At 36.1% G+C, this 27,658-nt stretch overlaps 1 protein-coding gene and 1 non-coding gene across 2 annotated transcripts in view; both read left to right on the top strand.

Moving 5' to 3' along the window:
• ALDH1A2 (aldehyde dehydrogenase 1 family, member A2) overlaps window positions 1-27,658 on the top strand; it is a 95,078-nt gene that overhangs the window by 29,355 nt on the left and 38,065 nt on the right. Inside the window, exons 2-5 of the mRNA XM_008581184.1 lie at window positions 11,486-11,590; window positions 11,770-11,910; window positions 14,239-14,368; window positions 26,967-27,028. Of these exons, the coding sequence (XP_008579406.1) occupies window positions 11,486-11,590; window positions 11,770-11,910; window positions 14,239-14,368; window positions 26,967-27,028 (438 nt within the window). The remainder of the gene's footprint in view (window positions 1-11,485; window positions 11,591-11,769; window positions 11,911-14,238; window positions 14,369-26,966; window positions 27,029-27,658) is intronic.
• TRNAI-GAU lies at window positions 4,638-4,711 on the top strand. Its single transcript has one exon. It is a non-coding gene; the product is annotated as a tRNA-Ile (tRNA).

The following is a 27,658-nucleotide window of genomic DNA, read 5'->3' as shown; positions in this document are numbered from 1 at the left end:
CCTCTTGCCATTCCTATTTAACATTGTACTGGAAGTCCTACCTAATGCAATAACATAAGAAAAAGAAATAAAAGGTATACAGACTGGGAAGGAAGAAATAAAATTGTCATTGTAGATGACATGATTATCTATATAGAAAATCCTTAAGAACTGACTGTAAAAGCAAAACAAAGCAAAAACCTCCTAAAACTAGTGAGACTATAGCAAGATTGCGAGATACAAGTTTAATATACAAAGCCATTTGCTTTCCTATAAACCAGCAATGAACAATTGGAATCTAAAGTTAAAAACATAGAACCCTTTACATTACTACCTCCCCCAAAGACTTAGTATAAATCTAATGAAATATGTACAAGATCTTCATGAGGAAAACCACAAAACTCTGATGAAAGAAATCAAAGGAGATCTGAATAAATGGAGAGATATTCCATGGATAGGAAGACTCAACATTGTTAAGATGTCAGTTCTTGCCAACTTGATCTAGAGATTCAATGTAATCAAAATCAAAATCTTGGTCAGTGAGTTATTTTGTAGATATCAACAAACTGATTCTAAGGTTTATATGGAAAGGCAAAAGACCTAGAATAGCTGACACAATATTGAAGAAGAATAAAGTTGGAGGACTGATATTACCTAACTTCAAGACTACTCTAAGCTACAGTAATCAAGACAGAATGATATCAGCAAAAGAATAGGCAGATTAGTGGAATAGGGTAGAGAGCCCAGAAATAGACCCACACAAATATAGTCAACTGATCTTTGACAAAGGAGTAAAGGCAGTAATGGAGAAAAGATAGTCTTTTCAACAAACGGTGCTAAAACAACTAGACACCCACATGCAAAAAAGAAAATAAAAGAAAAATGAGTCTAGACAATGACCTTACATCTTTCACAAAAATTACCTGCAAATGAAAGCTCTATGACATTGGTCTGGGCAGTAATTTGAGGGGTATTACCTCAAGAGCACAGGCAACAAAATCAAAAATAGACAAATGGTAATATCAAACTAAACCGCTTCTGCACAGCAAAAGAAACACTCAACAGAGTAAAGAGACAACCTACACATGGTAGAAAATACTTATAAGCTATATATCTGATAAAGGATTAAAATCCAAAGTATATAAGGAACTCAAACAACTCAATGGCAAGAAAGGAAATAACACAATTTAAATATGAGCAAAAGACCCAAATACACATTTCTCAAAAGAATACATACAAATGGAGAACAGGTATATAAAAAACTGCTCAACATCAAAAAGACAAAAGATAAGAAGTATCGGCGAGGATGTAGAGATGAAGGAACCCTTGCACACTTTTGGTAGGACTGTAAATTAGTACAGCTATTATGGAAAACAGTGTGGAGGTTCCTTAAAAAATTATAATTTGTAATAATGAACATGCTAATAATCTTGATTTGATCACCACATATTGTACACAGATATTGACAGTCAACTCTGTACCCCATAAATATGTATAATCAGTAAAAAAGAAAAAAATAAATAAAAATTAAAAGTGGCATATGTTAAAAAATAAAATTTAAATTTCAGCAATAAAAATAAAAATAGAACTACTCTATGATCCAGCAGTCCCACTACTGGCATGAGTATATATCTAAGGGAAATGAACTCAGAGCTATCTGTACTCCCATGTTCATTGTAGCATTATTCAGAATAGCCAAGATATGGAATCAAGCTAAGTGTGTATTAATGTATGAATGGATAAAGAAAATGTGGTATACATACACAATGGAATCCTATTCGTTCATAAAAAAAGAAGGAAATTTTGTCATCTGTGACAACATGGATGAACCTGGAAGACATTATGTTAAGTGAAATAAGCCAAACACAGAAAGACAAATACTGCTTGATCTCACTCATATGTGAAATCTAAAAAAGTTGATGTCTTAGAATTAGAGAGTAGAATGATGGAGTGGTTAGCTGGGAAGGGGGATTGGGGAGGTGTTGGTGAAAGGAAGCATAATTACAGTAAGATAGGAATAAATTTGAGAGATCTATGAGGGTACTTCAGAAAGTTTGTGGGAAAATAGAATTAAAAGATAATATGAATCTTTCTGTGAACTTTTTGAAGTACTCTCATATTGTACAGCATGGTGGCTATAGTTAATGATGGTATATTGTATTCTTGAAAAAGGCAAAGAGAATGAATGCTGTGTTCTCACCACAAAAACTATAACCATGAGAAGTAATACATTTGTTAATTAGCTAGATTTAATCATGCCACAATGTATATATACTTGAAAACATCATATTGTATACAATAAATGCATACAAATTTTTCTGTCCATAAAACACACACACACACACACACACACACACACAGAGACACAAGGGAACTGTTGTCAGTAATAGATATGTTTATTGCCTTGATTGTGGTGAAAGTAACATGAATGTATGCATATGTACAAACTCACCAAATTGTATATAATAATTATATTTAGTTCTTTATACATCGATTATTTCTCAATAAAGCTGGAAAAGAAAAAAATTAACTCAAAATGGATCCTAGACCTAAATGTAAAATGCAAAACTATAAAACTGTTAGAAGATAACATAAGAGAAAATCTAGGTGATGTGTTTTTAGATAATGACACCATAAGCACGATCCATGAAATAAAAATGCTAAGTTGGACTTCCTAAAATTTAAAAATTTTTGATCTGCAAAAGGCACTGTTAAGAGAATGAAAAGACAAGCCACAAACTGAGAAAATATTTGCAAAGCATATATCTGATAAAAAGACTTTTATCCAAAATATACAGAGGTCTCCTAAAACTCAACAATCAGAAAACAACCCAATTAAGGGGCCGGCCCAGTGGCGCACTGCTACAGTGCACCGCTTGGGAGCGTGGCGGCGCTCCCGCCGAGGGTTCAGATCCCACATACAGACCGGTTCCCGCTCACTGGCTGAGCGAGGTGCGGGCGTGGCGCTGAGGGTTGCGATCCCGTTGCCAGTCCTGGTCCGGTACAGGCACGACACTGAGGGTTGCGATCTGTTGCCGGACACGGAAAAAAAAAAAAAAAAAAAAAGAAAACAACCCAATTAAACAATGGGCAAAAAATACAGACACCTTACAAAAGAAGATATCTAGACAGCAAATAAGCATACAGAAAGATGTTCAACATTATTTGTCATTAGGGAATTGCAAACTAAAACAATGAGATACCACTACACACCTATTAGAATGGCTGAAATCCAAAAAGCTGACAATACCTAAAGCTGACAAGGATGTGAAGCAAAAGAAGCTCTGATTCATTGCTAGTGAGAATGTAAAATGGTACAGTCCCTTTGAAAACCAATTTGGCAGTTTCTTACCAAGCTAGGAAGAGTCTGACAGTATGATACAGCCATTATGGTACTAGGCATTTACCAAAATGAGTTGAGAACTCTTACTCACACGGAAACCTCACATCAATGTTAATATCAGCTTTATTCATAATTGTCCAAAACTAGAAGCAACTAAGATCTCCTTCAAAAGGTGAATGGATAGGGCCGGCCCGATGGTGCACTGGAGAGTGCACTGCTTGGGAGCACAGCGGCGCTCCCGCCGAGGGTTTGGATCCCATGTGGAGACCGGTTCCTGCTCACTGGCTGAGCGCGGTGTGGGTGCGACACCGAGGGTTGCGATCCCGTTGCCGGTCCCCGGTATGGGCGCGACACCAAGTGTTGCGATCCTGTTGCCGGTCCCCGGTACGGGCACAACACCGAGGGTTGCGATCCCGTTGCCGGTCCCCGGTATGGGCGCGACACCAAGTGTTGCGATCCTGTTGCCGGTCCCCGGTACGGGCACAACACCGAGGGTTGCGATCCCGTTGCCGGTCCCCGGTATGGGCGCGACACCAAGTGTTGCGATCCTGTTGCCGGTCCCCGGTACGGGCACAACACCGAGGGTTGCGATCCCGTTACTGGTCAGTAAAAAAGACAAAAAAAAGGAAAAAAAAAAAAGGTGAATGGATAAACAAATTTTGGTACATCCATACAATGGAATATTGTTAAGTATAAAAAGCATGAGCTATCAAGCCACACACAAAAAAACATAGAGGGACCTTAAATGCATATTACTAAGTGAAAGCGGCCAGTCTGAAGAGCCTACCTACTGTATGATTACAATTAAATGACATTCTGGAAAAGGCAAAACTATGGAAACAGTTAAAAGATCAGTCTTTGTCAGTAGTTCAGGAGGAGGGTGGAGGGATGAGTAGGTGCAGCACAGGGGATTTTTAGGGCAGTTAAACTATTCTTTATTATACAGTAATGATGGATACATGACAGTGCATTTTTCAAAACCCATAGAACTGTGCAACACAAAGAGTGAAGCCTAATGTAAACCATGGGCTTTTGCTAGTAGTAGTATATGAATGAAGGTTCATCAGGTATAACAAATTACCACACTAATGCAAGATATTAACAATAGAGCAAAGTGAGGGGTGGGGAAGATAAGGAGATGTGTGGGAATTCTATACTCTCTGATCAGTTTTCTATAAGTCTAAAACTGTTCTAAAAAATAAAGTGTATTAATTTTTAAAAAACTAAAACAAAACAAACAAACAAAAAATGACCACGCAGATTTAGAAAGAAACCAAGTAGAACTTTTGGAAATAAAACTATAAACACTTGGACTGGCTGGTTAGCTCAGTTGGTTAGAGCATGATGCTGATAACACCAAGGTCCAGGGTTCAATCCCTGTACTAGCCAGCTGCCCCCACCCCCCATAAAAAGAAAGAAAAGAAAAAACCCTCACATTTATTTATGTAAAAATATGAATATATAAATACACACATACTGAAATTAGCACATTAGATGCAGGTAAAGTAAGAACTGGTGAAGCAGAAGAAACTGCTTAACTGCAGCATGAAATGAAGAAAAGAAGAGATGGAAAATATGAGTGGTTAAAGGGCATTGAGGATGGATTAAAAATGTGTAACATTTGGAGTTATAAAAGAGAATAGAGAGAATTATATTCAAAGAAATGATGATAAAGATTAAGAATATTCCAGAATTTAGACAAAAATATATAGACTCTGTAAGCATAATGCATAGCTATAAGACAGATAAAACAGAAATTGATACTTGGACATACTGTGATGAAATTTGAGAACACCAAAGAAAAAGACAAAATCTAAAAAGCAACCAGATAGAAAAGGCAAGTCACTAACAAAGAAATAATTAAATACTTGCAGTAGACTTCTTATAAGCATCACTGCAAGATAAAAAATATTGGAATAATATCTTTGAAGTATGAAAAAATAACTGTCTGCCTAAAATTGTGTAACTTTCTAGGGTATCTTTTGAGAATTAGGGTGCAATAAATACATGTTCAGAAAAACAAGAATTGAGATTACTCCAGATAAATCTTTACTAAATGAAATTCTAAGGAATAGTGAGAATAAAAATCATAAAACCTTCTTAAGAATAAGAAATTATTTTCTGTATAAAATAATAATTTTATGACAATCTTCTGGAGAAGAGTGATTATACTTAGTGTTCTAAGGCCACTGTATTGTTTGGGACGAGGGCTAAGATATTGATAAACTTTAGACTTCAAGTTGTTAAATGTGCATGATAAAATATCATGGATAACCAGTTAAAAAATAGAAATATAGTGTACAACTTCCAAACTAGTAGAAGGGGACAACTGAATTATAAAACGAATAACAGTAACAACATACTTAATCAACTAAAAACAAAGAGGCAAGAAAGGAGAAAAGAAACTAAAATAAAGCAAAACAAATAGAAATCAAGTCCAAATCTAATATAATATACAATATATAATATATAAATATATAATCATAATAAATACATAATAAATTAAACTTGGTAGTTAAAATTAGACAGATTTTCATATTGAATAAAATAAAATCTAGACATACATCATTTACAGAGACACATCAAAGTAATAAAGACATTGTTGAGAGGAAAAGGATGGAAAAAAGGTATATGAGGCAAATACTAAAGAATGGCTTAGGTAGCTATACTAATACTGAACAAAATAGGCTTTAAGACACAAACCTTTATTAGTATTAAAGAACATCACTTCATATTGATAAATGGTTTACCAGAGAGATCTAATAGTTACAAACATATTCGCTGATAAAATAACCTCAAATTTATAAATATAAAAATGATGGAGCTAAGGGATATATTGACAAGTCCAACACCAAGGTGAGAAATTTCACCATGGCTTTCTCAATTATCATAGGACAAACAGATAAAATGTTAATTAAAGATCAAGATAATCTGAAAAATGCATTTCACAAGATCTACATGATAGACATATGTAAAAACCTGTATCCAATAATTAGTACATTAGGACAAGAATAAGAAAGAAAATATATAAGAATAAATCAGTTCAGGATATTGGTTACCTGTAGTGACAGGGTGGGTCGAGCTGGAGAATGGGATCAGGGAGAAACACAGAAGTAGCTTCAGCAATACCGATAACATTCTACTGCTTGAATGATGTTTTCATGGTGTATTTTAATATGATGGATCTTAACTCACATTTATGTTACATATATTCGTTTGTATATATTAAATACAACATAATTTTATATAAAAATTTATTGCCCAAGTGCACTCTTCAGTGTGTTTCAGATTTTATCTTGGTGTGGGAGGTATTGTATTTCTAATCTTATCAGGAAAGATGTTAGACAGTGATTCATGTCCTTTCCCAGCAGACATTCCATTCCAGTTAACATTAACTAAGTGCCTACACATCCATTATGTCTTTTAATACTAACAGCAACCCATAAAATGTCAATGGACACTTTTTCACAACCATGGAAAAGAAAGTTAGGTTTATGAGCTAATCCGTCCTGTTCTCTTAGAAACCTAGAGTAGACAGGTACCTTCTTTCATACGCCATCTGTTTCGTTTGCCATTAATTACAGCATCACAGAATTATATAATGTTGTAAGTCAGTATGTGTATATTTTACAAATGAAGAAACTGAGTATCAGTCAAGTCACTTAGAGTCAGATGTCTTTTCTACTTTCAAAGAGCTCGAGTAAAAAAGTTCACATCTTTCCTTATACCTATTCTGAAATTCAATAAACTGCAAAGCAGAATTTTCTGGTTTCTCATACTGACATTAACAAGCCTTTAAGTTGAAATAATTTGTAAACTTTCAAATGAAGAATTTTTGACAGTATCGGGCTATATTTTAAGGCAGAGCTTGAATTCTTTATTTCATTTTTCACAAACTCACATTTAAAGGAAATTTTGTGTGGAAAATGATGTTGAATCCTCATTTCTTCATTTAACAAATTTGTTTAGGACATTTATAATATGAAAGGTAGGCACCAAAAGACAACACTAACTTTTAAACTTTTTAAAATTTCCATTTTGAAATAATTTCATATTTACAAAAAAGTTGCAAAAATAGTGCAAGTAGTTCCCATATACTCTTTACCAGATTCCTCAAATTTACCAAAGTAAAATTGTAAAAATCAGGAAGTTAACATTGATATGATATTATTATCTAACCAAAAGATCATACTCAAATTTCTGGGAGCCAATTCATGGTTACATTATGTACTTAAGTTTTATATCTCATTAGTATCCTTTAATTTGAAACAGTTTTTTAAGTCTTTCATTATCCTTCATGACCTTGGCACTTTAAAAAAGTATGGGCCAGTTATTTTGTAGGATGTTCTTTACCTTGGATTTGCCTGATGTTTCCTCATGATTAAATTCAAGTTGTGTAACAATAACACATAAGTGATCTTATGTCTTTCTCATTCATCATATCAGGAGCACACGATATCAATTTGTTCCATTACTGGTAATGTCAACTTTGATCATTTGATTAAGGTGGTGTCTGCCAAGTTTCTCTAATGTAAAGTTACTATTTTCCCTTTGTAATTAATGAATATCTTGAGAAGAGATACTCTGAGACAACATGAAAACCCAGTTGTTTATTATATTTTGCCCACTAATTTTACTGTCCATTGGTGATTTTTGCCTGAAACAATTATTACTGTGGTATTTGAAAAGTGGTGATCATCTAATTTCATTATTCCTTCATATCTTGGCTGGAATTCTGTTGTGAAGAAGAGCCTTTCCTTATCCCCCATTTATTTATTCATTTAAAAATTTTGTCATTATGGACTCTTGGATGCCTTTTTCATTCTATGGTTAACAGTCCATTACTATCATTATTTATTTTGTTGTTTAGATTATCTCAGTATTGGCCATTGGGAGCCACTTCATGTTTGCTCCTGTGTCCTTTTATTATGTCTGTATTACTTTTTGAGCATCTGCTTAATTTCTGACACCACAGTGTTTCAGGATTATCTTGTACTTTCCCTGCTACAGCACTGAAGTAAACCATTTCTCGAAGGAACCTTGGTGAGAGAACACTGTAGACTGAATTCAAAACTTTTGGTATTGCCCAGAGAAGCTAAAATCATTCAAGTACTGTGGAGGTATTTGTTGTTCCATGTACCAACAAAATTGTCAGTACAACTTTTTAGAATATTGTAATATAAGGCTGGGTCTACAAAAGTAATGATGTGGTTGGAAAAAAACCCAACTTTTGGCATATCAGGAAAAATAGCCATCTGGTTCCAGTGAATCCTTTTTATTTACAGAAGTAAGAATAAAGAGATAGTGAAAATAACAAAATAAGAATTTAAAATGTAGCAAACAAAATTTTTGTTTTGTATTTTCCTGGTTTGGGAGGTATATGTAACCTGAAGTGGGCGATGCCTTTGAATGCAATTAACTGTTCATCACTTGTCATATATGAACCTGGAACATATTCATGTCATAAATGTTGATTCCATATACTAATTATCCAGATTTGAGTATCACATATTGCAGACAGTTATTGATATTCATCTCTGTACCCCACAGATATGTACAATCAACTACGTTCCAATAAAAATAATAATTGATGCTGATTCCAGATTTTGAACACATCTCTAATAGGTTACAGCTTATTATCACTTCTGGTTCTTCTAGCATGTACATTATTATCACAGTGTAATATTTTTGAAAAGTATAAAGGCTCATAATTTTGTAGAAAAGAAGATGGCCATTTTTTTCTTTCGTAATTACAAAAATATTTTCATTTTTAGTTATATAAATGTAAATTTGATCAGCCCAATGAATTTTTTTTATTTCTACATAATTTAGTCCTTCCATTAACCTTTATTTATATATACCTACCTTTAGCATTTGCCCACTTATAAGGGTACTTCAAAATGCTTGTGGAAAAAATAGAGTTAAAAGATGACACAAATCTTTCCATGAGCTTTTTGAAAATCCCTTACATGAAGCATATCAAGTAAATTTTTAACCACAAATACCATAAAAGATAAAGAATGGTCACACGTCCTTTTACAGGATGGTGCAGATTCTTGTTGCAAAATATTAAATAATGAAGTCCTTCCTGTTGAATGACTAATGGGTTAGAATATTGTATTTACATTTAGTCTTTATAAATATACTTGTTTACTCTTCAATTCTTGATGATATACCAAAGGTTAAGAAGTTTGATTTGGGCATATAGTAAGTAGAAGAAATAAGGAATATTGGTAAGACCTCTTTTTCCTTAAACCTGGTAAAACCCCAGAAGTGAATCCTTAATGAAACTAATCCTCTTAATTTTCTCCTTTTGTTTCCTGGAGATTATCTTGTGTTTCAAAGGAGTATGCAGATATGAGGAGCTATGGGCTGTGAGAAAATTTGTTAAATGGAATAAAAAGAAAACTACAGTAGGAGTCCAAGAACTATAAACTTTAGTTCAGGCTTGGACATTAACTAGTTCTATTTCTTTGAGCCGAATAATCCTGAAAACGGTGTATAGTGGAAAGAACAGTAGCCTTTAAATCAGAGCCAAAATTAGAACCTGCTTCTTTGTACTCAACCTGCCTGCTTCTGAAGTTTCTCATCCTTAATAGAGATAATAAAATCCTGCTTCACAGGGTTGTTGTATTGAGTGAACTGCTAGAGACTATAAGGCACTCAAGGGCTGGAACTCTCTTAATCATCTTTTCCTTTCCCGTGTCTAGAAGGATCTGAGTATTTATTTGGTGAATGAATACATTATATTAAGCATGTTTATAAACTGCATATTATAAACTGGAAAATGTTATACAACTTCAGGGTCATTGTGTTTGTGCTCAGTACATTTGTATTAAGTGCTATACAAATTTAATGTTTTTTCTTTCTCTACATTTTAAAAAACCTTTAGGAAAAGAAGACTCTAGTTTAATTAGTGCCTCCTTCCACATAGGCTCATTGTTTTATCAAATCAAGGAAAAAATATGAAAGGAAAGCTTTGGGACATTTTCTCATATTTGGTATTTAAAAGTGCAGATTTATACTTATTTAACCACTGGTTTGTTAGTTCAGAAATTTTCATTGTGTGCCATAAATTTTATAGAGTAAAACATATTTGTGTGTTGTTTGTGTTTTCATAGTCCAAAAATATTAGTTTGGGCTTCTTTCTCAATTTCAGTAAAATTTTAAAAAATCTCTTTGTGTCTTTTCCCTTCTCCTCTTTTTTTTGTCTTTTTTTTTTTTTTTTTTTTCCGTGTCTGGCAACGGATCGCAACCCTCAGTGTCGCCCCCGTACCGGACCGGGACCGGCAACGGGATCGCAGCCCTCGGTGTTGCTCCCGTGCCTCGCTCAGCCAGTGAGCGGGAACCGGTCTGTATGTGGGATCCGAACCCTCGGTGGGAGCACCGCCGCGCTTCCCAAGCGGCGCACTATAGCAGTGCGCCACCAGGCCGGCCCCTTCCCTTCTCCTTTAACTCATTTATTACAAATAAATATTATGAGAAATTGATTTGAATAATTTCTTAAATAATTAGTCTCTTTGCAATTTTAGTATAATCTTCATGTCATATAAGGAAACCAAGCCTCTTAAGAAATCCTAGAAAGACCAATTTGAAAGTTATAGCCCTTTTTCTTTTGCTAAGTCACTTAGCCTACCCAGAAAAGGGAAAGAAATCTAACTTGGATTTTCACATGTAACTTTTTAAAGTTACTAGTTAATTTGATCAGACTCATTGTTCAGGTCAGGATCTGACTTGAATGCTTATTCCAACTCCATTCAAGTTTCCTTGAGAAGACACTTAGGCCCCTTATGAATATTGGCCAGAACTTGAACTATCAAGAACTATTTTCTTAGCTTCAGTGTGTGGTTTGTATGTATGTTAGACTCTCTGTCCTCCCATCCTTATTTGTCTCTCTAATTAGATGACGGGTTCACTAACTGTAAGAACTATATTTAGTCTTTGGATGACATTGAAGCAAAAATATACTAGAGGAAATTCCTGAATTAGCTGGACTATATACTGTTTAAAGTCTCTTGCAACACTTCAAATTCTATACTTTTATTATATTGCAGCAAGCATACAGAACAAATATTATTACTATGGTTCTTCCATAACACTTGATCATTGACTAGTTTCTTATCCCCTGTGTCACAGATCTCATTCTGTTGTCTGCTCCCTTAGATCTTTATTAACAATGAGTGGCAGAACTCAGAGAGCGGGAAAGTGTTCCCTGTCTATAATCCAGCCACAGGAGAACAAGTTTGTGAAGTTCAAGAAGCAGACAAGGTACGTCTTTCTTAGAAAAAGATTCCCTGTGAAATAACTACCTTCTAACAGCAGAGCAGTAAACAAATGCTCTCCAGGCACCATCACTTTGTATTTCACAAAGTGAAATTTCATGTTCATGCATCACTCTGTATTTGGTGTGTTTCTCTCTCTTCAGTGTGCTTCTTCCTCTCTAACAGGCAGATGTAGACAAAGCAGTACAGGCAGCCCGCCTGGCTTTCTCTCTTGGTTCAGTATGGAGAAGGATGGATGCTTCAGAAAGAGGACGTCTGTTGGATAAGCTTGCAGACTTGGTGGAACGAGACAGGGCAGTTCTTGCAGTAAGTAACCTGAGAACACATTAAGTCTTTACCCCAAATTTACCATCCCACTGAAATTTAGATTCCTCAGTCTTTTTGAAAGTATGCTGTGAAGCACATCTGGGGAAAAAACTAAGGAATGCATAATACACATGAAAAATGAGAGATGTTTGGATATTGGAATCAGATGGGGAAGTAGAAGATCAGCTGAGTGTCTCTTCTCACTGAAATTTGAAGGAAAAAATCATAGCCCTTCCTCAGTTTCCCTTCTACCATCCACTTTAGAGATCTGTTCACAGTATGGAAACAAAAATGATTCCTTTATGGAGATAGTTTGAAACTCTACGTTTATATAATATTTATTTATCTGTAAAAGCATTTTCTAATCTGGCACTCAAGGGAATACTGTTCCAACAAAGTATTTATGGATATTGTAAAAAAGGTGAGATAGTTCCTTCTTGGAGAGTCACAAGTTGCTAAGCATATTAAAGGCCCTGAAAAGGCCTACTCAGTGTTTTTTAATCTTATTTGAGCCTCAACACTATTTTTTTGGCTAACCTACCACCATCATGCAATACTGAGTTCTTTGGAGAATGCTAGTCTATATGTTTGTCTCTTCAGTGGATTATAATTTCCTTGAAAACAAAATTATCTTTTACTTCTTTTTTTTGTAATCCTAGCACATTTTCTGGCACATAGATGGCAAATGAGGGCATGTACAAGGGTATTTCAGAAAATTTATGGAAAAATAGAACGAGAAGGTAATACAAATATTTCCATGAACTTATTGAAGTACCCTTGTAGATGATCAATAAATGTCTGTTTAATTGAGTTAAATACATATAATATTTACAATATTGGAATAGCAATATGTACTAGAAGATGATACAGTTCATTTCTGCAGTTATATTTTCATATTGTAAAACTCAAATGCCTTATTTTTTTTTCTGCTGTACGTCTCACTGTGATCAAGTCTGTTTTCCTACCACACCTAAATGAGATTCCTACTTTTAAATTTCCAAGCAATGAGAGAAGAGAGGTAAGAGGTAGCCTCTGGAATAAAGGGGAGCTTCTGACCAGAAAACTGGAGTTAATACTTCATCCAAACTAAGCACAATTGAAAGTAAACCTAGGGATGGCAATTCTCAGGTATATTTGACTGGTGTCAACAACTCATAGGAACCATTTAGGTGGCCTAGATTCTGGTTATTGATTCTACTTCACTCTACACTATGTAGACGTTGGCTCTATGATAGCTGCATAGAGAATGTAATGCTCATCTTATGAGCATATTAATGTTCTAAAAAGTGTTGGGAAATTATTTAATTCCTTTTAATAAATGTGAGCCAATATATCATAAGTAATATAACATGTTAAAATGAGTTCCACTTTGTACATGTAGTAAGTAGATAAATTGCACTGTAAGTAAGAGTATTTTTATTTCATTGAATGGACAATATTTTAATTTTAGCTTTGTCAGCTAAAAATAATTTTCATGCCAATATGTTATAAAATGTCCTTATAGGAAAAAAATGAAATTACAGGCATGTATTTTTATTTCATTTGTTAAACTTGTAACACCTTTAATATTTCTCAAGTCAATATACTTTTTTCTCATTTCAGTGTGTTCATTTTTCATTGTTTTTGTTACACTTAACCAGTTTAGAAACATGTCATTAAATTAATAATGTTTGTAATGTAAAACTGCTTAATATTGCTATTTTTATTAAATGAACCAGATACTTCACTCTTAATAGATAACGGTTGTTAACATAAATGTTTTCAAAAAACCAGCCTTCAAGTTGTTAATGTCTGGGCTTCCCTAGAGGAGATCTTGTTTATTTGATGGTAATAAATAAACTCGCCATGCATCGTGGATATTCCATTTCTCAGCAGGAATCTTGGCAGCTGTAGAGAACGTTTTATATTCTCATCAGTTGCATAAAGAGCTCATGTCTTCAGTCTTCTTTATGGATTCAGAGTACTCGTGTAGACTTCAAAAAATCCTCATTCAGCTCTAATCATTAATATAACAGAACCTGGTTTGACAAGCAGAACATTTCCTTATCATCAGTTGAAGAAATGTTGTGTATTTGGATAGTGGTTACCAGAAACACACCGGCACAAGAACGTGCCCAAATATTCTCAATGTGGTTTTTACTAGAAACTAAACCAAACTGGCAGTACTAGAAATCTTTTTATTTGGGAAATCAGAGTTGGCCAGGTATGTATCACCGCTCATATTTATTTGTATTCTCTCTCTTCCTTTTTTCTTCTGCTCCAGAAATTATTTAGTGTATCACCAGAAAGTTCTGGGGACTTAATTCCTCTCCATTTATTTTCCTGCAGACCATGGAATCCCTAAATGGTGGCAAACCATTCCTGCAAGCTTTTTATGTGGATTTGCAGGGCGTCATCAAAACCCTTCGGTATTACGCAGGCTGGGCTGATAAAATTCATGGGATGACCATTCCTGTAGGTATGTGAAATCTGAATATGTTGAAAAGGGAAACATGAGGCTCCACTAGGAACACACGTTTACCACCAAACAAACAGTAGTCACATAGAATACAGATAAGAGCACATTTATAGCAACTTGAACTAAGCAAAGAACTAAACAAATTATGTCACTAACTCTGACAATGTTCCTTTTTCTCTATATAGGTTTTTCCACATACGAGTCCACATATAAGTGTAGGGACAAGTCACTTAAATCAATACATCATTCAACTAAGAAACATGTACTTATTTGTCAGCTACTAAGTGCTTAGCTCTGTGCTAGGTTAGGTGCTGGGGTTATGGAGGGCACTGGGTAGGGTGAAGTCAGAGAAAATTGCCAAGAAGATTAAGACTTGATCCTTGCCCTACTGAAACATGAGATCTAGTCTTTAGAAGGAAATATTCTGAAATAATAACAGGTATCATCTGTGAGTGGTGAGATTATGGATAACTTTTAGCTTCTCTTTTATATTTTTCTCTTTTATATTTCTTATAATGACCATGAATTGCTTTCACAATCTGTAAAAACAACAATAACCCTGACCCTTTTATTTTTTATTATTAAGACCCAGGTCAGAAGACAAAACAAACAACACAAAACAATTAAAGGTCTCTACAGGAGAGTTATAATTAGACGCTAAGTTGTGTGGTTTGGCCTGTTGGTGTTGTAGCCCTTTAAAGGAGAGGGAAAATATCCCCAACTAAAGTAGTTGGTAGAGCGGTCTTGATCTGAGCTTGAATACTAGTGATAGCTAATACCAGTTGAGTGCTTTCATAGCAACCCCAAGAGGAAGGCATTATTAACATCCTTAGTGAACAGAGGAGGAAACGGAAGCCTAGAGAAGTTAAGTATTTTCCTAATTCATACAGCAAATAAGTTTTAGAGCTAAAATTTTGACATTAAAGCCTCGGCTCTTAATCACTTCACTAGAAGATCCAAACTAGATACTGAGAGGAAGAGAAATCATTACAGGAAAGGGACAGACTGAAAGGGATATGAGGATGTAGGGAACAATGAGTAGACATAAGGAAAGAAAATCATGTTTATTGAGTGGATATTGGATGCTGCTAAGTCCTGTGCCAGGTACTTTACCTGTGTTCTCTGGAGGTCTGCTTTCTCATGGAGAATGCATACTAGCAAGAGTGGAAAGTAATGCTGGATGCTTTGATGTGCCCCTGGTAGGCCCTTCCTAGCCAGGCTGAGTAGTGTGAATTTATCAGAAAAGGGAGTGGTTTGGCTGATAGTGTGGGTGGCTTAGAGCGTGTATCTCAAACTTTAATGTGCATATGAACCACCAGAATCTTCTTCAAGTGCAGTTTCTGATTGAATAGGTCTGGGGTGGAGCCTGAGATTCTGCATTCCTGACCAGCTGCTATATGATGCTTATTCTGTGGTCCTCTGCATTGAGTAGCAAGGAGAGGATACAGAGAACAGCACCAAGCCAAGTGGCTGTCTTGATACCTCATCTACACATGGGGTAAGAAGGGAAGAAGTCATAGTGAGAGTGGAGAAGAGATAGAGACAAGACTTCAAAGGACTATTTTAAAATTACCCTCATGAATGATGATGACGTGTGGAATGCTAGTCTTTTGAAAATGGGTTTCTGATTATAGGCACTCTTCCCCACCACGCAGAGGTTTCCATTCATCAACAGACTCAGAAGAATGGAACAGATTGCTCTTGGGGAGTGTCAGAATCTTAGTTCAGTCCTGGCTTTAAGGTTATTACAGAAATACTGTTTTGCAGCATCATTTGCTGGATTTGAGGATGGCCTAAGTGAGGCAGGGTCACTATTTGTTATAGGCATATCTGTTGGAGGATCTGAGAATTAAAACCTTTATCTAAACAGGACATGTGTTGGCCTTTTTAAATTGGCTTTTCCTATTTCAATACAGAAGGGTAAATTAACAAGATCAAAGGCCCTAGTTTTTTTTGCCCCCCCCCCCCGGCCTTTTCACTATTAAAACAACAAATATGGTTCAGGCATTTAAATACCTTTTCAAATTATTCACAAATATCTTAAGAATCAGGTGAAACAGAAGGCTATACACATAGATCTCTATTTGGCCTAGCAGTGTTATGGTTTTATTTTTTACTTCCTCAGGAGGGAAGACTCTGATGAGATAAAGATTTATTGGAGTCTCTGATAATGTTTGATGCTTTAATGTGACTTTATCTGGCAATAGAGGTGGTTGGTCCATAAACCGCACTGTTTTTATCTGATGCTGTTTGGAGATCCTGAGGATGCTGACCTAGGAGTTAGAAATATAGAATTTAGAAAGGCTGTCACAATAGTCTTTCCCACCTTTACTCATTAAAGTGAAGGGGAAAAAATAAGACATTTTCTTAAACATGAAGTGATTTTTTGTTTCCCCAGGTTTTTTTAAAGTGCATTTGGAGAGATGCTGGGATGAGGGACTCTCCCAAGGGTCAGGTCCATAGGCAGAGCTCTTAGGAGGCTGGGGTTTGGGTTATAAGAGCTCTCACCATGTTCCTCAAACAGTTGAGGGAAGGATGGAGGCAAAGGTAAACTTGGCAGATTTCCTCTCTGTTCAGTTTTCCATACATTTGGGCTTCTTGCCTAGAGGCTACTGAGAATTCAGCTAACAGTACCCTTGGCTAGTCTAGTACTTAGTGAATCTAGCTGCACTAAACTAGGGGGTTCATAGGAGAAGATCAGGGGGAGGGGGCGGTGTCGTAATTATTCACTTATTTATTCTCAGACTACTTGTTCAGTCATTCAATCCATTTATGTTTATTTGTCATTTGTGACTCCAGTATTTAACATCAGCTTGATTTTGTCTGTATACTTGGCTTTGTCCCACAAAATCTTTGTCCCACAGATTACCACAGTGAAATCTGGAATATAGAAAGGCTATTAGCCTTTAACCATGAGGTCTTCATTGTGTTAATTGCATTTCCCTGCAAAACATCCTAATTTTATGTTTGGATTTATAACATAAAGGAATAATGTAGTTTATATTTGCATAGTACTTGAGAGTGTAAAATGTTCTTTCACATACATGATCTAAGTGACGCTGTGTGTGATACAGTGAGAAGGGCTGGCTAGTTAGGTCAGTTGGTTAGAGCACAGCCTTATAATAACACCAAAGTTAAGAACTTAGATTCCCATACCGGCCAACTGCAAAAAAAGATACAGTGAGATAGGCTGGATTTTAAAAACGTATTATACTCATTTTACAGGTAAGAACATGAGAAAGTAAGGGTTTAGTATCTCAAACCAAGACATGTGGCTAGTAAATGGCAGGCCTGAAATCCAACTCAAGTCTCTTTCTGCCTGAGCCACTGTAAACCCTCTTCTCATGGAGACTGGTTCATCAGGGCAGGAAAGTAAAGAGGCCAGTTGCCCTGGTGAAATCTTAATCCTTTGAAGATTTTCAGATTAAAATACAGTTGATTCTTATGTTATTCTTATTTTCATGTATTTATGTTCTGTAAAGTTGTCATGGACACTGAATTAGTGAATACTGAACTATTGCTCCCAGGGAAACTACAGGGTTAGGTTCCTGTGAGCCTCTGGTCACATTTTTGTCAACCAATCAGAATATGACCTCATTATATGTGTGTTTCTGTTGAAAGACCGTTGGTTTAACGTGTATTGTTGATTTATGAACATGGAACTCATGGCCAACCAACCAACAGCACTATAACTCATGCCTGAAGGAAACTTGTCTAACATACATATTTTCTCTGTAAGGCCTTCTTTTGCTTAGGAACACCAGACAGCACTTTAGCACTAAGCATAAAAGCCATTTTAAACAGTAAAATCATAAGCAAAAGGAACAGAAAACATGAAAAATGTGACAGCAAATAGACCAAAAAAAGTACATCTTTTTAATAGTATAAGAGCTATAACAAGAAAGCAGAGTGTCACCTTGTTCAACATCAGCTGAGAACGTGTACCTTGGGCGAGCATCAGCTGAGAATGTGCGCCTAGGACAAGTATCGGCTGAGAATGTGCGCCTAGGACAAGTATCAGCTGAGAACGTGTGCCTTGGGCAAGCATCAGTTGAGAACGTGTGCCTTGGGCAAGCATCAGTTGAGAACGTGTGCCTTGGGTAACTCAAATTTTTCCCTGTTCTGCATGTACATGCCTGCAAATAACTGTGAAAGTGCTGCACATATTGATTTTGGGATTACAAATAAATTTCAGTGAGTAGGCAAATTCTCAAGTACAAAATCCACACATAACGAAGATTGTGTCTAGCACCTAGTTTTCTCAACATAACATTTATGAATCTTGACTGTTCTGGGACACTTAAGGTTGTAGACCTCCCTGCCTAGATCATATGGGCGAAGGAGGCTTTTGTAGTGAGTATCAAGAGTGAAAGCTCACAGGTCTGTCTGGTAGTCCATAAAAAATAACCTGAAAGGTTTTTGTTTCTTTTTAAATTTTAAGATATAATACTACTTTGCTTTGCTACATTGAATCATAACTCTATGGTTCATCCAGCTTAGCATCTCTGACAGGAAAGGATAAGAACCAAAAAGAGTTGGATGAATTATGCTATTGTCTCTGTCACTCCTTCCCACTTAGCAAGGCTTGGGCTAGGTACCATGTAATGGGAAGAGCTCTTCCTTTACCTCTTTTACCAGGTATCGACTTCAACCTTTCATTCATTCACTCATTAGTTCATACATTATCATTCAACAGCTTTTTTTTGAGCACCTCTTATGTTTCCAGTCCTATGTTAGGCACTGGGGATACAAAGGTGGATAACTAAGATGTTCATAGAATAGTAAGAAAAACAAACAAGTAGACAAGTGATTACAATACAGTGTGGTCTATTTAGTATGGAAGCATGAAGTTCAAGGAAACTCCTTAGGAGAGACATCTCACCCAGTATTAAGGCTTCCTGGAGTGGAAAGTGAGATGTACAAGATGCTATCCGAAGGGCAAAGATGGAGATAGGAGCATCATAGGCAGCGGTAATGGCCTGTGCAAAGCATGGAGGGAGGAGAGTACAGTGTGTTAGTGGATCTGAAAGTATAGTCAGATATAGAAGACAATGATGCTCTGGGCCTGGCTCAGCCGTGCTACAAGTTGTATTCCATAGGCAATGGTGAATTACTGAATTATTTTAAATAGATGAGTTCCTGGATCAAAATTGCATTTGAGAAAGAGCACTTTGACTACAATGGATAACCAGTTGGAGAGAGCAAGTTTCTGCTTTATTTATCCTCTTGAAGGGTAGACCACTAGGATGTTTGGGAAGAGAAGAAAGGGATTATCTCATGACCACTTTTGAGTGGTTAACTGGATAGCTATTTCTCCCTCTGAATAGGGAGTTTCTCCCACAACTCTTCATTTCATTCCACTCTAGGCCCACAGTTGGATGTTATTGCAGAATTATACAGTCAATACCAGTTTGATTCACAAAGGTCTTGATGTTTTTCCCTTTACAACACCATCCATTATTTCCTGCCGTGGTACCCAGTGGAGCCATTCCCTCTGACCATAAATCCCATGCTTTGACCCTTCTACTATGGCTACTCCTAATTATGATGATAAATAATAATAATTACTATGATACATTGAATACTTTCTTTGTACTAGTTTTATTATCTCTAATCTCATAGCAGCCCTGAAGAGAAGTATTATTTTCTGCATTTTGATTATTTTCAACCTATGTCAGAATCCTCTGCTCTTATGCCCGTTAGCCTCCTCATGATAGAGCAAGGATCAAAGTTTGTTTTCAGTTTAGTGAGGGGGAAATAGAAGTTAATTTATTTGTGTTACCTTAGATTTTTCTCTGTAATAAAATAGTGTTGATTTTATTGATTTTGTGGTATCTAAGCAAGGAAAATGTAGCCCATGCTTTAAGCTGAATTCTGATATAAAAATGACCTTATGATATATTAGCATATAGAAAAGGTTAAAAACTTCCCACTCATGTGTAATTATTTATCTGATTCACCCTCTTCCAGTTTTACCTGTTAAACAAAAGAAGAGGCTAAAAATGCACAAAGATATTGACTTAGATTAAGGTTTTGCCTTCAGTCAGCCCAATCTGGTTTAACGTTGTCAACAGCAAATGCATAGGGTAAAACTGGAAGTCTTGTTCACTCAGAATGACAGTGAGGGGCTATTTGCTCTGCCCACCTAAGAAATACTGGGGGCAGTTAATGGGACCTGACTCGTGATGACAGGAGGTCGTGAAGTCAGCTTCACAAGGGGCCTCTTTGAGAGGATGAGGCTGAAAAGGATCTGAGGGATCTGTAAGGCCAGTCTCCTCTTTTTACAGACAAAGAAACCAAGGTCCAGAGAAGTAAACTAATTTTTGCAAGACCATGCAATGGAGTGGTAGTGGAGATATCTTCATGACCGTTTCAGGAACATGTAATCTGACTTCTTAGGAGCTATTAGTAAACTCCTGGGAAGAAAAGAGTTAGTACTACTTTATAATAGTGTAAAGTTTCTGTGTCTGTATAGGCATTTATGGAGTTTATCATTATAACTGTAAAATGTTCAGTGAGGTCTGTTCAATGTCTTTTATGCATAGGAATCCGCTAGGGTGCAAAATGGAATAGTTGGATGCTATTGGTCTAATTGTTTAATACTGGTGTCATCAAAAGGGTTGCCAGCTCCTTGAAAGGTAATTCTGTACACTGATTAGAGATCGGAAGATGATCTTCCATTCGTTGAATTATGTTGCAGATTTTTATGCTTTTGAATAAACTCATTTTTATTGTTACTAGGTATATAAAATTTGCTACAGTTCTTGAAATGCTCTTAGTGTTATAATTGGGAGCTATTTCCTCAGGTCCATATTTGATAAATGTCTCCTTAATTTCTAGTGTATTTCAAATTTTTCTTATTTTATTGACTATATAGATTGCAGTTTAGGTATGGAATGTGCCAATGCCAGGTATTCTTATGAAAATAAAATTTCTGTCAAACATTTTTTCAAGCAATGATAAAATCTGCTTTAAGAATTAATGTTTTCCTGAAGGAATTATTCAAGTAATTAAATTGTTCTAATTAACTAAATATTGCTATTTCTCCTATGTAATTTGATAAACCCCATCAAAAAACATAGAACAGTGGATCAATATTTCACAAATACAGAAGAGGTTTATTCCATTACCTATTATTCTGTTGTGAAGCTATCTGAGCTCTACTACTATTCCATCTCTAGGGACAAAGGCTTTTCTTAATACAATTATAGAAATGGCTCAATGCACACATATTCGGTAAAATTTAATTCACAGTTTGATCAAATTTATATACAATGAAGTATTTCATTGTAACATTTTTATATTCTTTATGAGTTGTAAACTACTCTTTGGTCATTGAAAATGCTCAGGTATAAAAACACATCAGAAAAATTGTCTCTGGCTGTGTGTCTTAAAATAAACCCCTTTAAAGAGCGATATCTATTACTGCAATTTTTACTTTCCTGAGTGAAAGAGAAAAAAGACAGAGATAAAGAGTCCTACATGTGCTATTTAGTATTTCTGTTTCAGTATCTCATCTCATCTTTAGTTTTCTCCACCACAATTATGTTCTAAACTGTTGACTCAGAATGTGGTATTCAGAACATTTTTCTGGTATCCATGCCAAATGCAATCTCTTGCTGAGTCTAGGCCTTCTCTGCAATCTCTGATATTTGGTAAGAAGATCAAAAATCATCATAGCCTAAAATAGAGTATCTGAGTTTGGGTAGATGCTTTTTATATCAAGCTGTTGAATTTATAGTACAAAGCTAAAGAACTGAAGGAAACAACCTTTTAAGTCATCCTGCCATATTTTGAGAGCATTATTAACATAAAAGATAGAAGAAAGGACTGTAATTTTTCTTCTAGACAGAGAAGAGTACTCAGTATGTATCATCTTAGACAAAAGAGACAGAATTAACACTCCATCTCCCCTCCAAGTAGACTCTGCCTACATGACAGGGAGAGAGGCAGACACTCAGTCCTGGGGTCCCCTATCCAAGGGGATATTGCTCTGTACTGTCCCCTTTATAAATTAAGATGCTAGAGTTTGTGTGAATTCACTGTGTCCAAATTTTCAAAAAAAATCATCTTCACCCTTCTTCACAAAAGGATTATCATTGGTTTGTTTTGGTTCCTTTTTCACTCCATTTTTACTCCTTGCCATTACACTCTAATTCTATGATTTGTGATTATCCACCTAAATCTAACACCTTTCTCACAAAAGGGTATGTTGTTATGGGCAAAGAATGTGAAGTCTGAAGACTCAGATTCAAGTTCATGAGCCATAACATAACCAGTTCTATCACCTTGGACCTAAGCTATCTGTGCCATGTTTTCTCCATTTATAAAATGCTGATAATGATAGTTGTTTTATTTTTTCATAGAGTTGTTTTGGGTGTGAAATGAGATAAGGATATGAAAATAATTTATAAAGTTCTATAGAAATACGTAGTGTTTTGTTCTTAATCTATTATTTTAAAAGTATTAAAAACACTGAATAGATTTTCCTATACTTTATACTTCTTTCAGGCAAATTAGTAGAGTTATCAGACAGGCAAAAATAAATAAAAATGATGTCAAACCACTTGAAGCAACCATAGGTCATCATAATACTTGTGGACTCCCCTTTACCCTCTTGGTTCCTCTGGATCTTGCTAGTTGGACTGTGGTTTACAGATCAGAAGCACCAGCACCACCTGGGAGCATGTAGAAATGCAGATTCTCAGATCTTATCCACACCTGTTGATTCAGAATCTGCATTTTATTTTGGCAAGATCTCCAGGTGCTTTGTGGGCACGTTTAAGTTCGATACCATATAGCATACCATATAGCACTGGCAGCATGCATGATGATTCCATAAACTGGTGAGCATTTTTTATTTTAATTATTAGTTTTGAAGAATATTAGAAGAAAATATTACTAGCCCATAAAACGTGTTATTTCACAGATTTTCGTTAAGGTGAGTCTAACAAGTAGCTTGTTATATATTTTTTAAAGATGGGTTGATTTAACAGAAATTATTAAGTTATACAGCAGTTGATACTTGGATATGGCAAAAATTATGAATGTGGCTCTTAAAGGACTAGTCTCAGGGTGGTAAACCTGATCTAGTAGCTTGGTGGGATTCAAAGCAGGATTGTGACAGCTGTGAAGGACTTCTGGGGTGCCTCCCTTAGCCCTAACTGAGGGTGCCTATAGAAGACATAGCTCGCATGTTTGCCAGGCAGAACAGATCAGACCAGGGATGTCATCTTTCACTGTCCAGATGAGCATATGGACTGAGCTCCCAAGAGCTAGTGTTCTTTCTTCATCCCTTCCACTCAGTGCTTGTTTGGGAAGAGTTCAGGCACCAAAATACACTTTATTTCTTTATTTACTATTTAGAGGAACTTTAAGGACTGGAAGATTCATTCCCCTTGCTTGTGCCAGCCTTTAGCTCAATGTTTGTCGGATCTGAGAACAGTTTATCCAAGAAAGTCTTCATTCCCCATAACTCAGTTTCTCTTGGGACACAATTATAAAGTCAAGTTCAATTCCTTATGAGGCCAGCTTTTGTCTACATTGTTTTCTTTCCACTTTCAGGTCTTCAGTAACTTTCAGCATTATATAAGTAATACAACTAGGCATTTAGAATGTAGAGGGGGAAATTCTGTATGCATTGTCATGCTGTGCTTACGTAGGAGCCTTGTGAGTTTTCTCTGAACCATTCCAGTTTCCTACATATGCTGCTGAAATAAACACCTGTGCTCTTATTCAGTTCATTTTTCCCTTTTTTTCCTCTGTTTGCACTCCGTCTTGACATTACACTCTGATTCCGCACTCTGTGATTATCCACCTGAAGCCATCACATTAGCCAAGTTACAGAATTTAGTTGGGGAAGATTTCCTTGCAAATGAAGCTCTCTAGCCTGTTGATCAGTGTTGTTGCTCCTTATGAAAAACCTGTCCAGAAATTTATGAATTGAAGAAGGGTGGTAATTTGTATTATTATGAAGAATGGTATCTATCCAGAAGATTTTTGAATTATCTGCATACAGAGCTAAAATAGTTAATTTGTTTTTTAAAATATTACATAGACTTTTTATTGACATCCTATGGACAGTTTCCACATACTGGCTATTTTTTTGTTGTGATGGAGTATACAAGAGTACTTCAACGGTTTGTGGAAAAATAGAATTAAATGGGAATACTAATCTTTCTACGAACTTTTTGAAGTACCCTCGTATTCTGGAATAACTATTTGCAGTTGCAGAACCCTGCCTTCTTAATTCCTTCCATTTAAAATAATAAACATAAAACAAAGTCGAGACACAAGTAGCAGATTGGGGAAAAACTTTGCAATAATATGATAGAGGCCAAATTTCCTTAATATTCATAGACCTCTTCAAATGACTAAGATGATGAATAACCTGATAGAAAAATGGCAAGAGATAAAAACCTGGAGGAAAAAATTGACATGACCAGTAAACATGAAAATATGCTCACCCTCATATATCATTAAACACAAATCAAAACAAGTTGCTGTTTTCCAGCTGTCAGATTGGCTGAAATTAAAATATTTGAAAAACCCCAGCGTTAAAGAGTAGAATAATAGCATGTTGTTGGAATTATGAATTGTTTAACTTTTCCAAAGGGTGTTTTGGCAATATTTATGAAAATGTGAAATACACATACACTTCGATCAAGAAATTCAACAAATATGCAGATGTATATAAAATGATAGCCTTTGGGGGCCGGCCCGGTGGCGCACTGGAGAGTGCGCTGCTTGGGAGTGTGGCGGCGCTCCCGCCGAGGGTTCGGATCCCATGTGGTGACCGGTTCCCGCTCACTGGCTGAGCGCGGCGCAGGCGCAACACTGAGGGTTGCGATCCCGTTGCCGGTCCCCGGTATGGGCACGACACCAAGGGTTGCGATCCTGTTGCCAGTCCCCGGTACGGGCGCGACACCAAGGGTTGTGATCCCGTTGCCGGTCCCCGGTATGGGCACGACACCAAGGGTTGCGATCCTGTTGCCAGTCCCCGGTACGGGCGCGACACCAAGGGTTGTGATCCCGTTACCGGTCAGTAAAAAAGACAAAAAGGAAAAAAAAAAATGATAGCCTTTGCAACATTATTTATAGTAGCCTACACTGAAAGCAACCTCTATGTCCCTCAGGAGAGCTTATAGTAGTACTATTATTTGTTAAGCCAATGGAATAACATGTAGACATTAAAAAGATGTGTTAAGTTTATATGAACAAAAAGGGGGGAACAACATATTAAAAACTGTAAATAATATGATCCCATTTGTTTTAAAAAGGGGGGGATTAAAGAATGCTTCATGTACTTCTGTGTGAATAAAAGTTCTTTGAAAAGATGCGCCAGCAACAGATAGCAGTTAAGTCTGGGAAGAGGGACTAGAGATTAGAGCTTTTGTTGTGGGGGAGGGAGAGACTTTTAATTTAATTATTTAGAAATGTATAATTTTGAATTTAGTTAAAATAATTTTGTGTGACATATGTTAGTGATGTAGATGTGTTCAGAGATAATGATATACAATCTAATCCACATAATTTCTTTTCCCCAAACCCATATATTCCTCCTCTCTGCACCTTTTCCCCAGCCCTAACAGTTATGTTTTCATGACTATTAGCTGAGTGCCTTCACTTTGGGTGAAGTGACTACTTCTGAGAGAGACTACTTTTGAGAGAGAAGACACTATCATTGAAGTAGCCAAAGCGGTGGCAATTAAAGCAAAAATAAAGACTTTGCCCTGTACTGGAAAGGAAAAGCCATATGCTAAAAATGAGCCATTATTTGGTTATTTAAATTAGCCATTTAAAATAAAATAAATCAGATAAAAGCAATGACAGTTTCCCAAAAAAGAATTTGGTTTAGACTTTCTGGGTAATTATTACAATTGCCTATTGCTCCTATAAGGAAAACAAGGTTATTAAGTATCTCTCAGTTCTTTTTCTTTTAGATCCTAGGGATATAAGGATGTTCTCATTTCCATGCCTAGTTTGGGGATGGAGCCTTTGGGTTATTGATGGCGTTCTTTGAAGTGGACTTTTGCCTTCTTTAAATAATCCTGAACATGCCTAAGTTCCATCAGTACCCAGGAAGTGAATTTTGACACCTGGATTGAGCTATGAAATATAGGTTACCTTTACTCCTCACTTTTTCCAGTTATCCAGCGTTTCAAATTTGTCCAATAGCATTTTATTTAGTTGTTTTTTTTAATACTTTAGAAAGTTATTTAAAAGTTTGAGGTACCTCAGTGTTTAAATCAAATAACTGTTCTACTTATCTAGTTTTGATATTTAATATAAAATTTAGTTTTTAATATTTTCCAGTTTCAGTTTTCCCCCCTTCCAACTCTCCCCCCCCAACAGGACTTCTACTGTCGTAAATTTATCCTTCATTTTACCTTAAAGGGTCTCTTCTCAGTACTTTGGGCGTCTGGGAGTGGTATCTGGAGGTACCCGTGCCAGGTAATAGCTCCTCTACCATTTTCATGCACAGTTTAGTGGATGTTTCTTCAATTGATTTCTGGTTTTTGCTGCCACCAAAGTTCTCTCTTCGCATTTTTCTTTCTAATCCAAACTTTCTGGGAGTTACTATGTTTATTTCTTTCAGATGGAGATTATTTTACCTTTACAAGACATGAACCCATTGGAGTGTGCGGACAGATCATCCCAGTGAGTGTATCTCCTCGCACCTCGTATTTATTTTCATTTGACGCAGTTCTCTTAAAGACACATAAAACATGGTCCTCAGTGATGTGTTTTCCATTACTGGGGAAAGAAAACTGAGCTCATGTTGTTGACATATCTTTAACAGCCTCCCTGCAAATGCTTATTTGAACAGGTTAACAGGGTTCCAGCTCTGTTACCAGGAGTTGAGTTCTCAAGTCATGGAATTCTCATGATTAAAATAAGGAAAGCAAAGCACAGTGTATTAATAACCTGCCCTTGATTATGGATGTCCATTCTGCTTATGGAAAATTAAAGCTTTGTTATATTTGCTTGTTTATTTTTAGAATTGTGACTCACCATCTTTCCAGGCATATTATTTTATATGGTCTTTTAATCCCATTCTTTCCCTGGTTTCTTTGTTTCTTTTCACAAGAATCTAGATAGAAGATGCTCCAGAAGACACAGCAATACAATTAATGTCAAGGTCATAATTGAAACCATGCTGGGCTGTTGTATGTCTTGTAAAGGGAAATAGATGTAGTGCTTAGTGTTTGGATTGGAACATTAAACATTGTCCTTTTCTTTTTTCTTTCTCTCATACACGTCATTGACACAATACAAAACATTACCAAA

This window comes from Galeopterus variegatus, unplaced genomic scaffold, assembly GCF_000696425.1.
Source record: "Galeopterus variegatus unplaced genomic scaffold, G_variegatus-3.0.2 Scaffold91, whole genome shotgun sequence".
Taxonomy (NCBI): Eukaryota; Metazoa; Chordata; class Mammalia; order Dermoptera; family Cynocephalidae; genus Galeopterus; species Galeopterus variegatus.
This window is presented reverse-complemented; position numbering and strand designations above follow the sequence as displayed.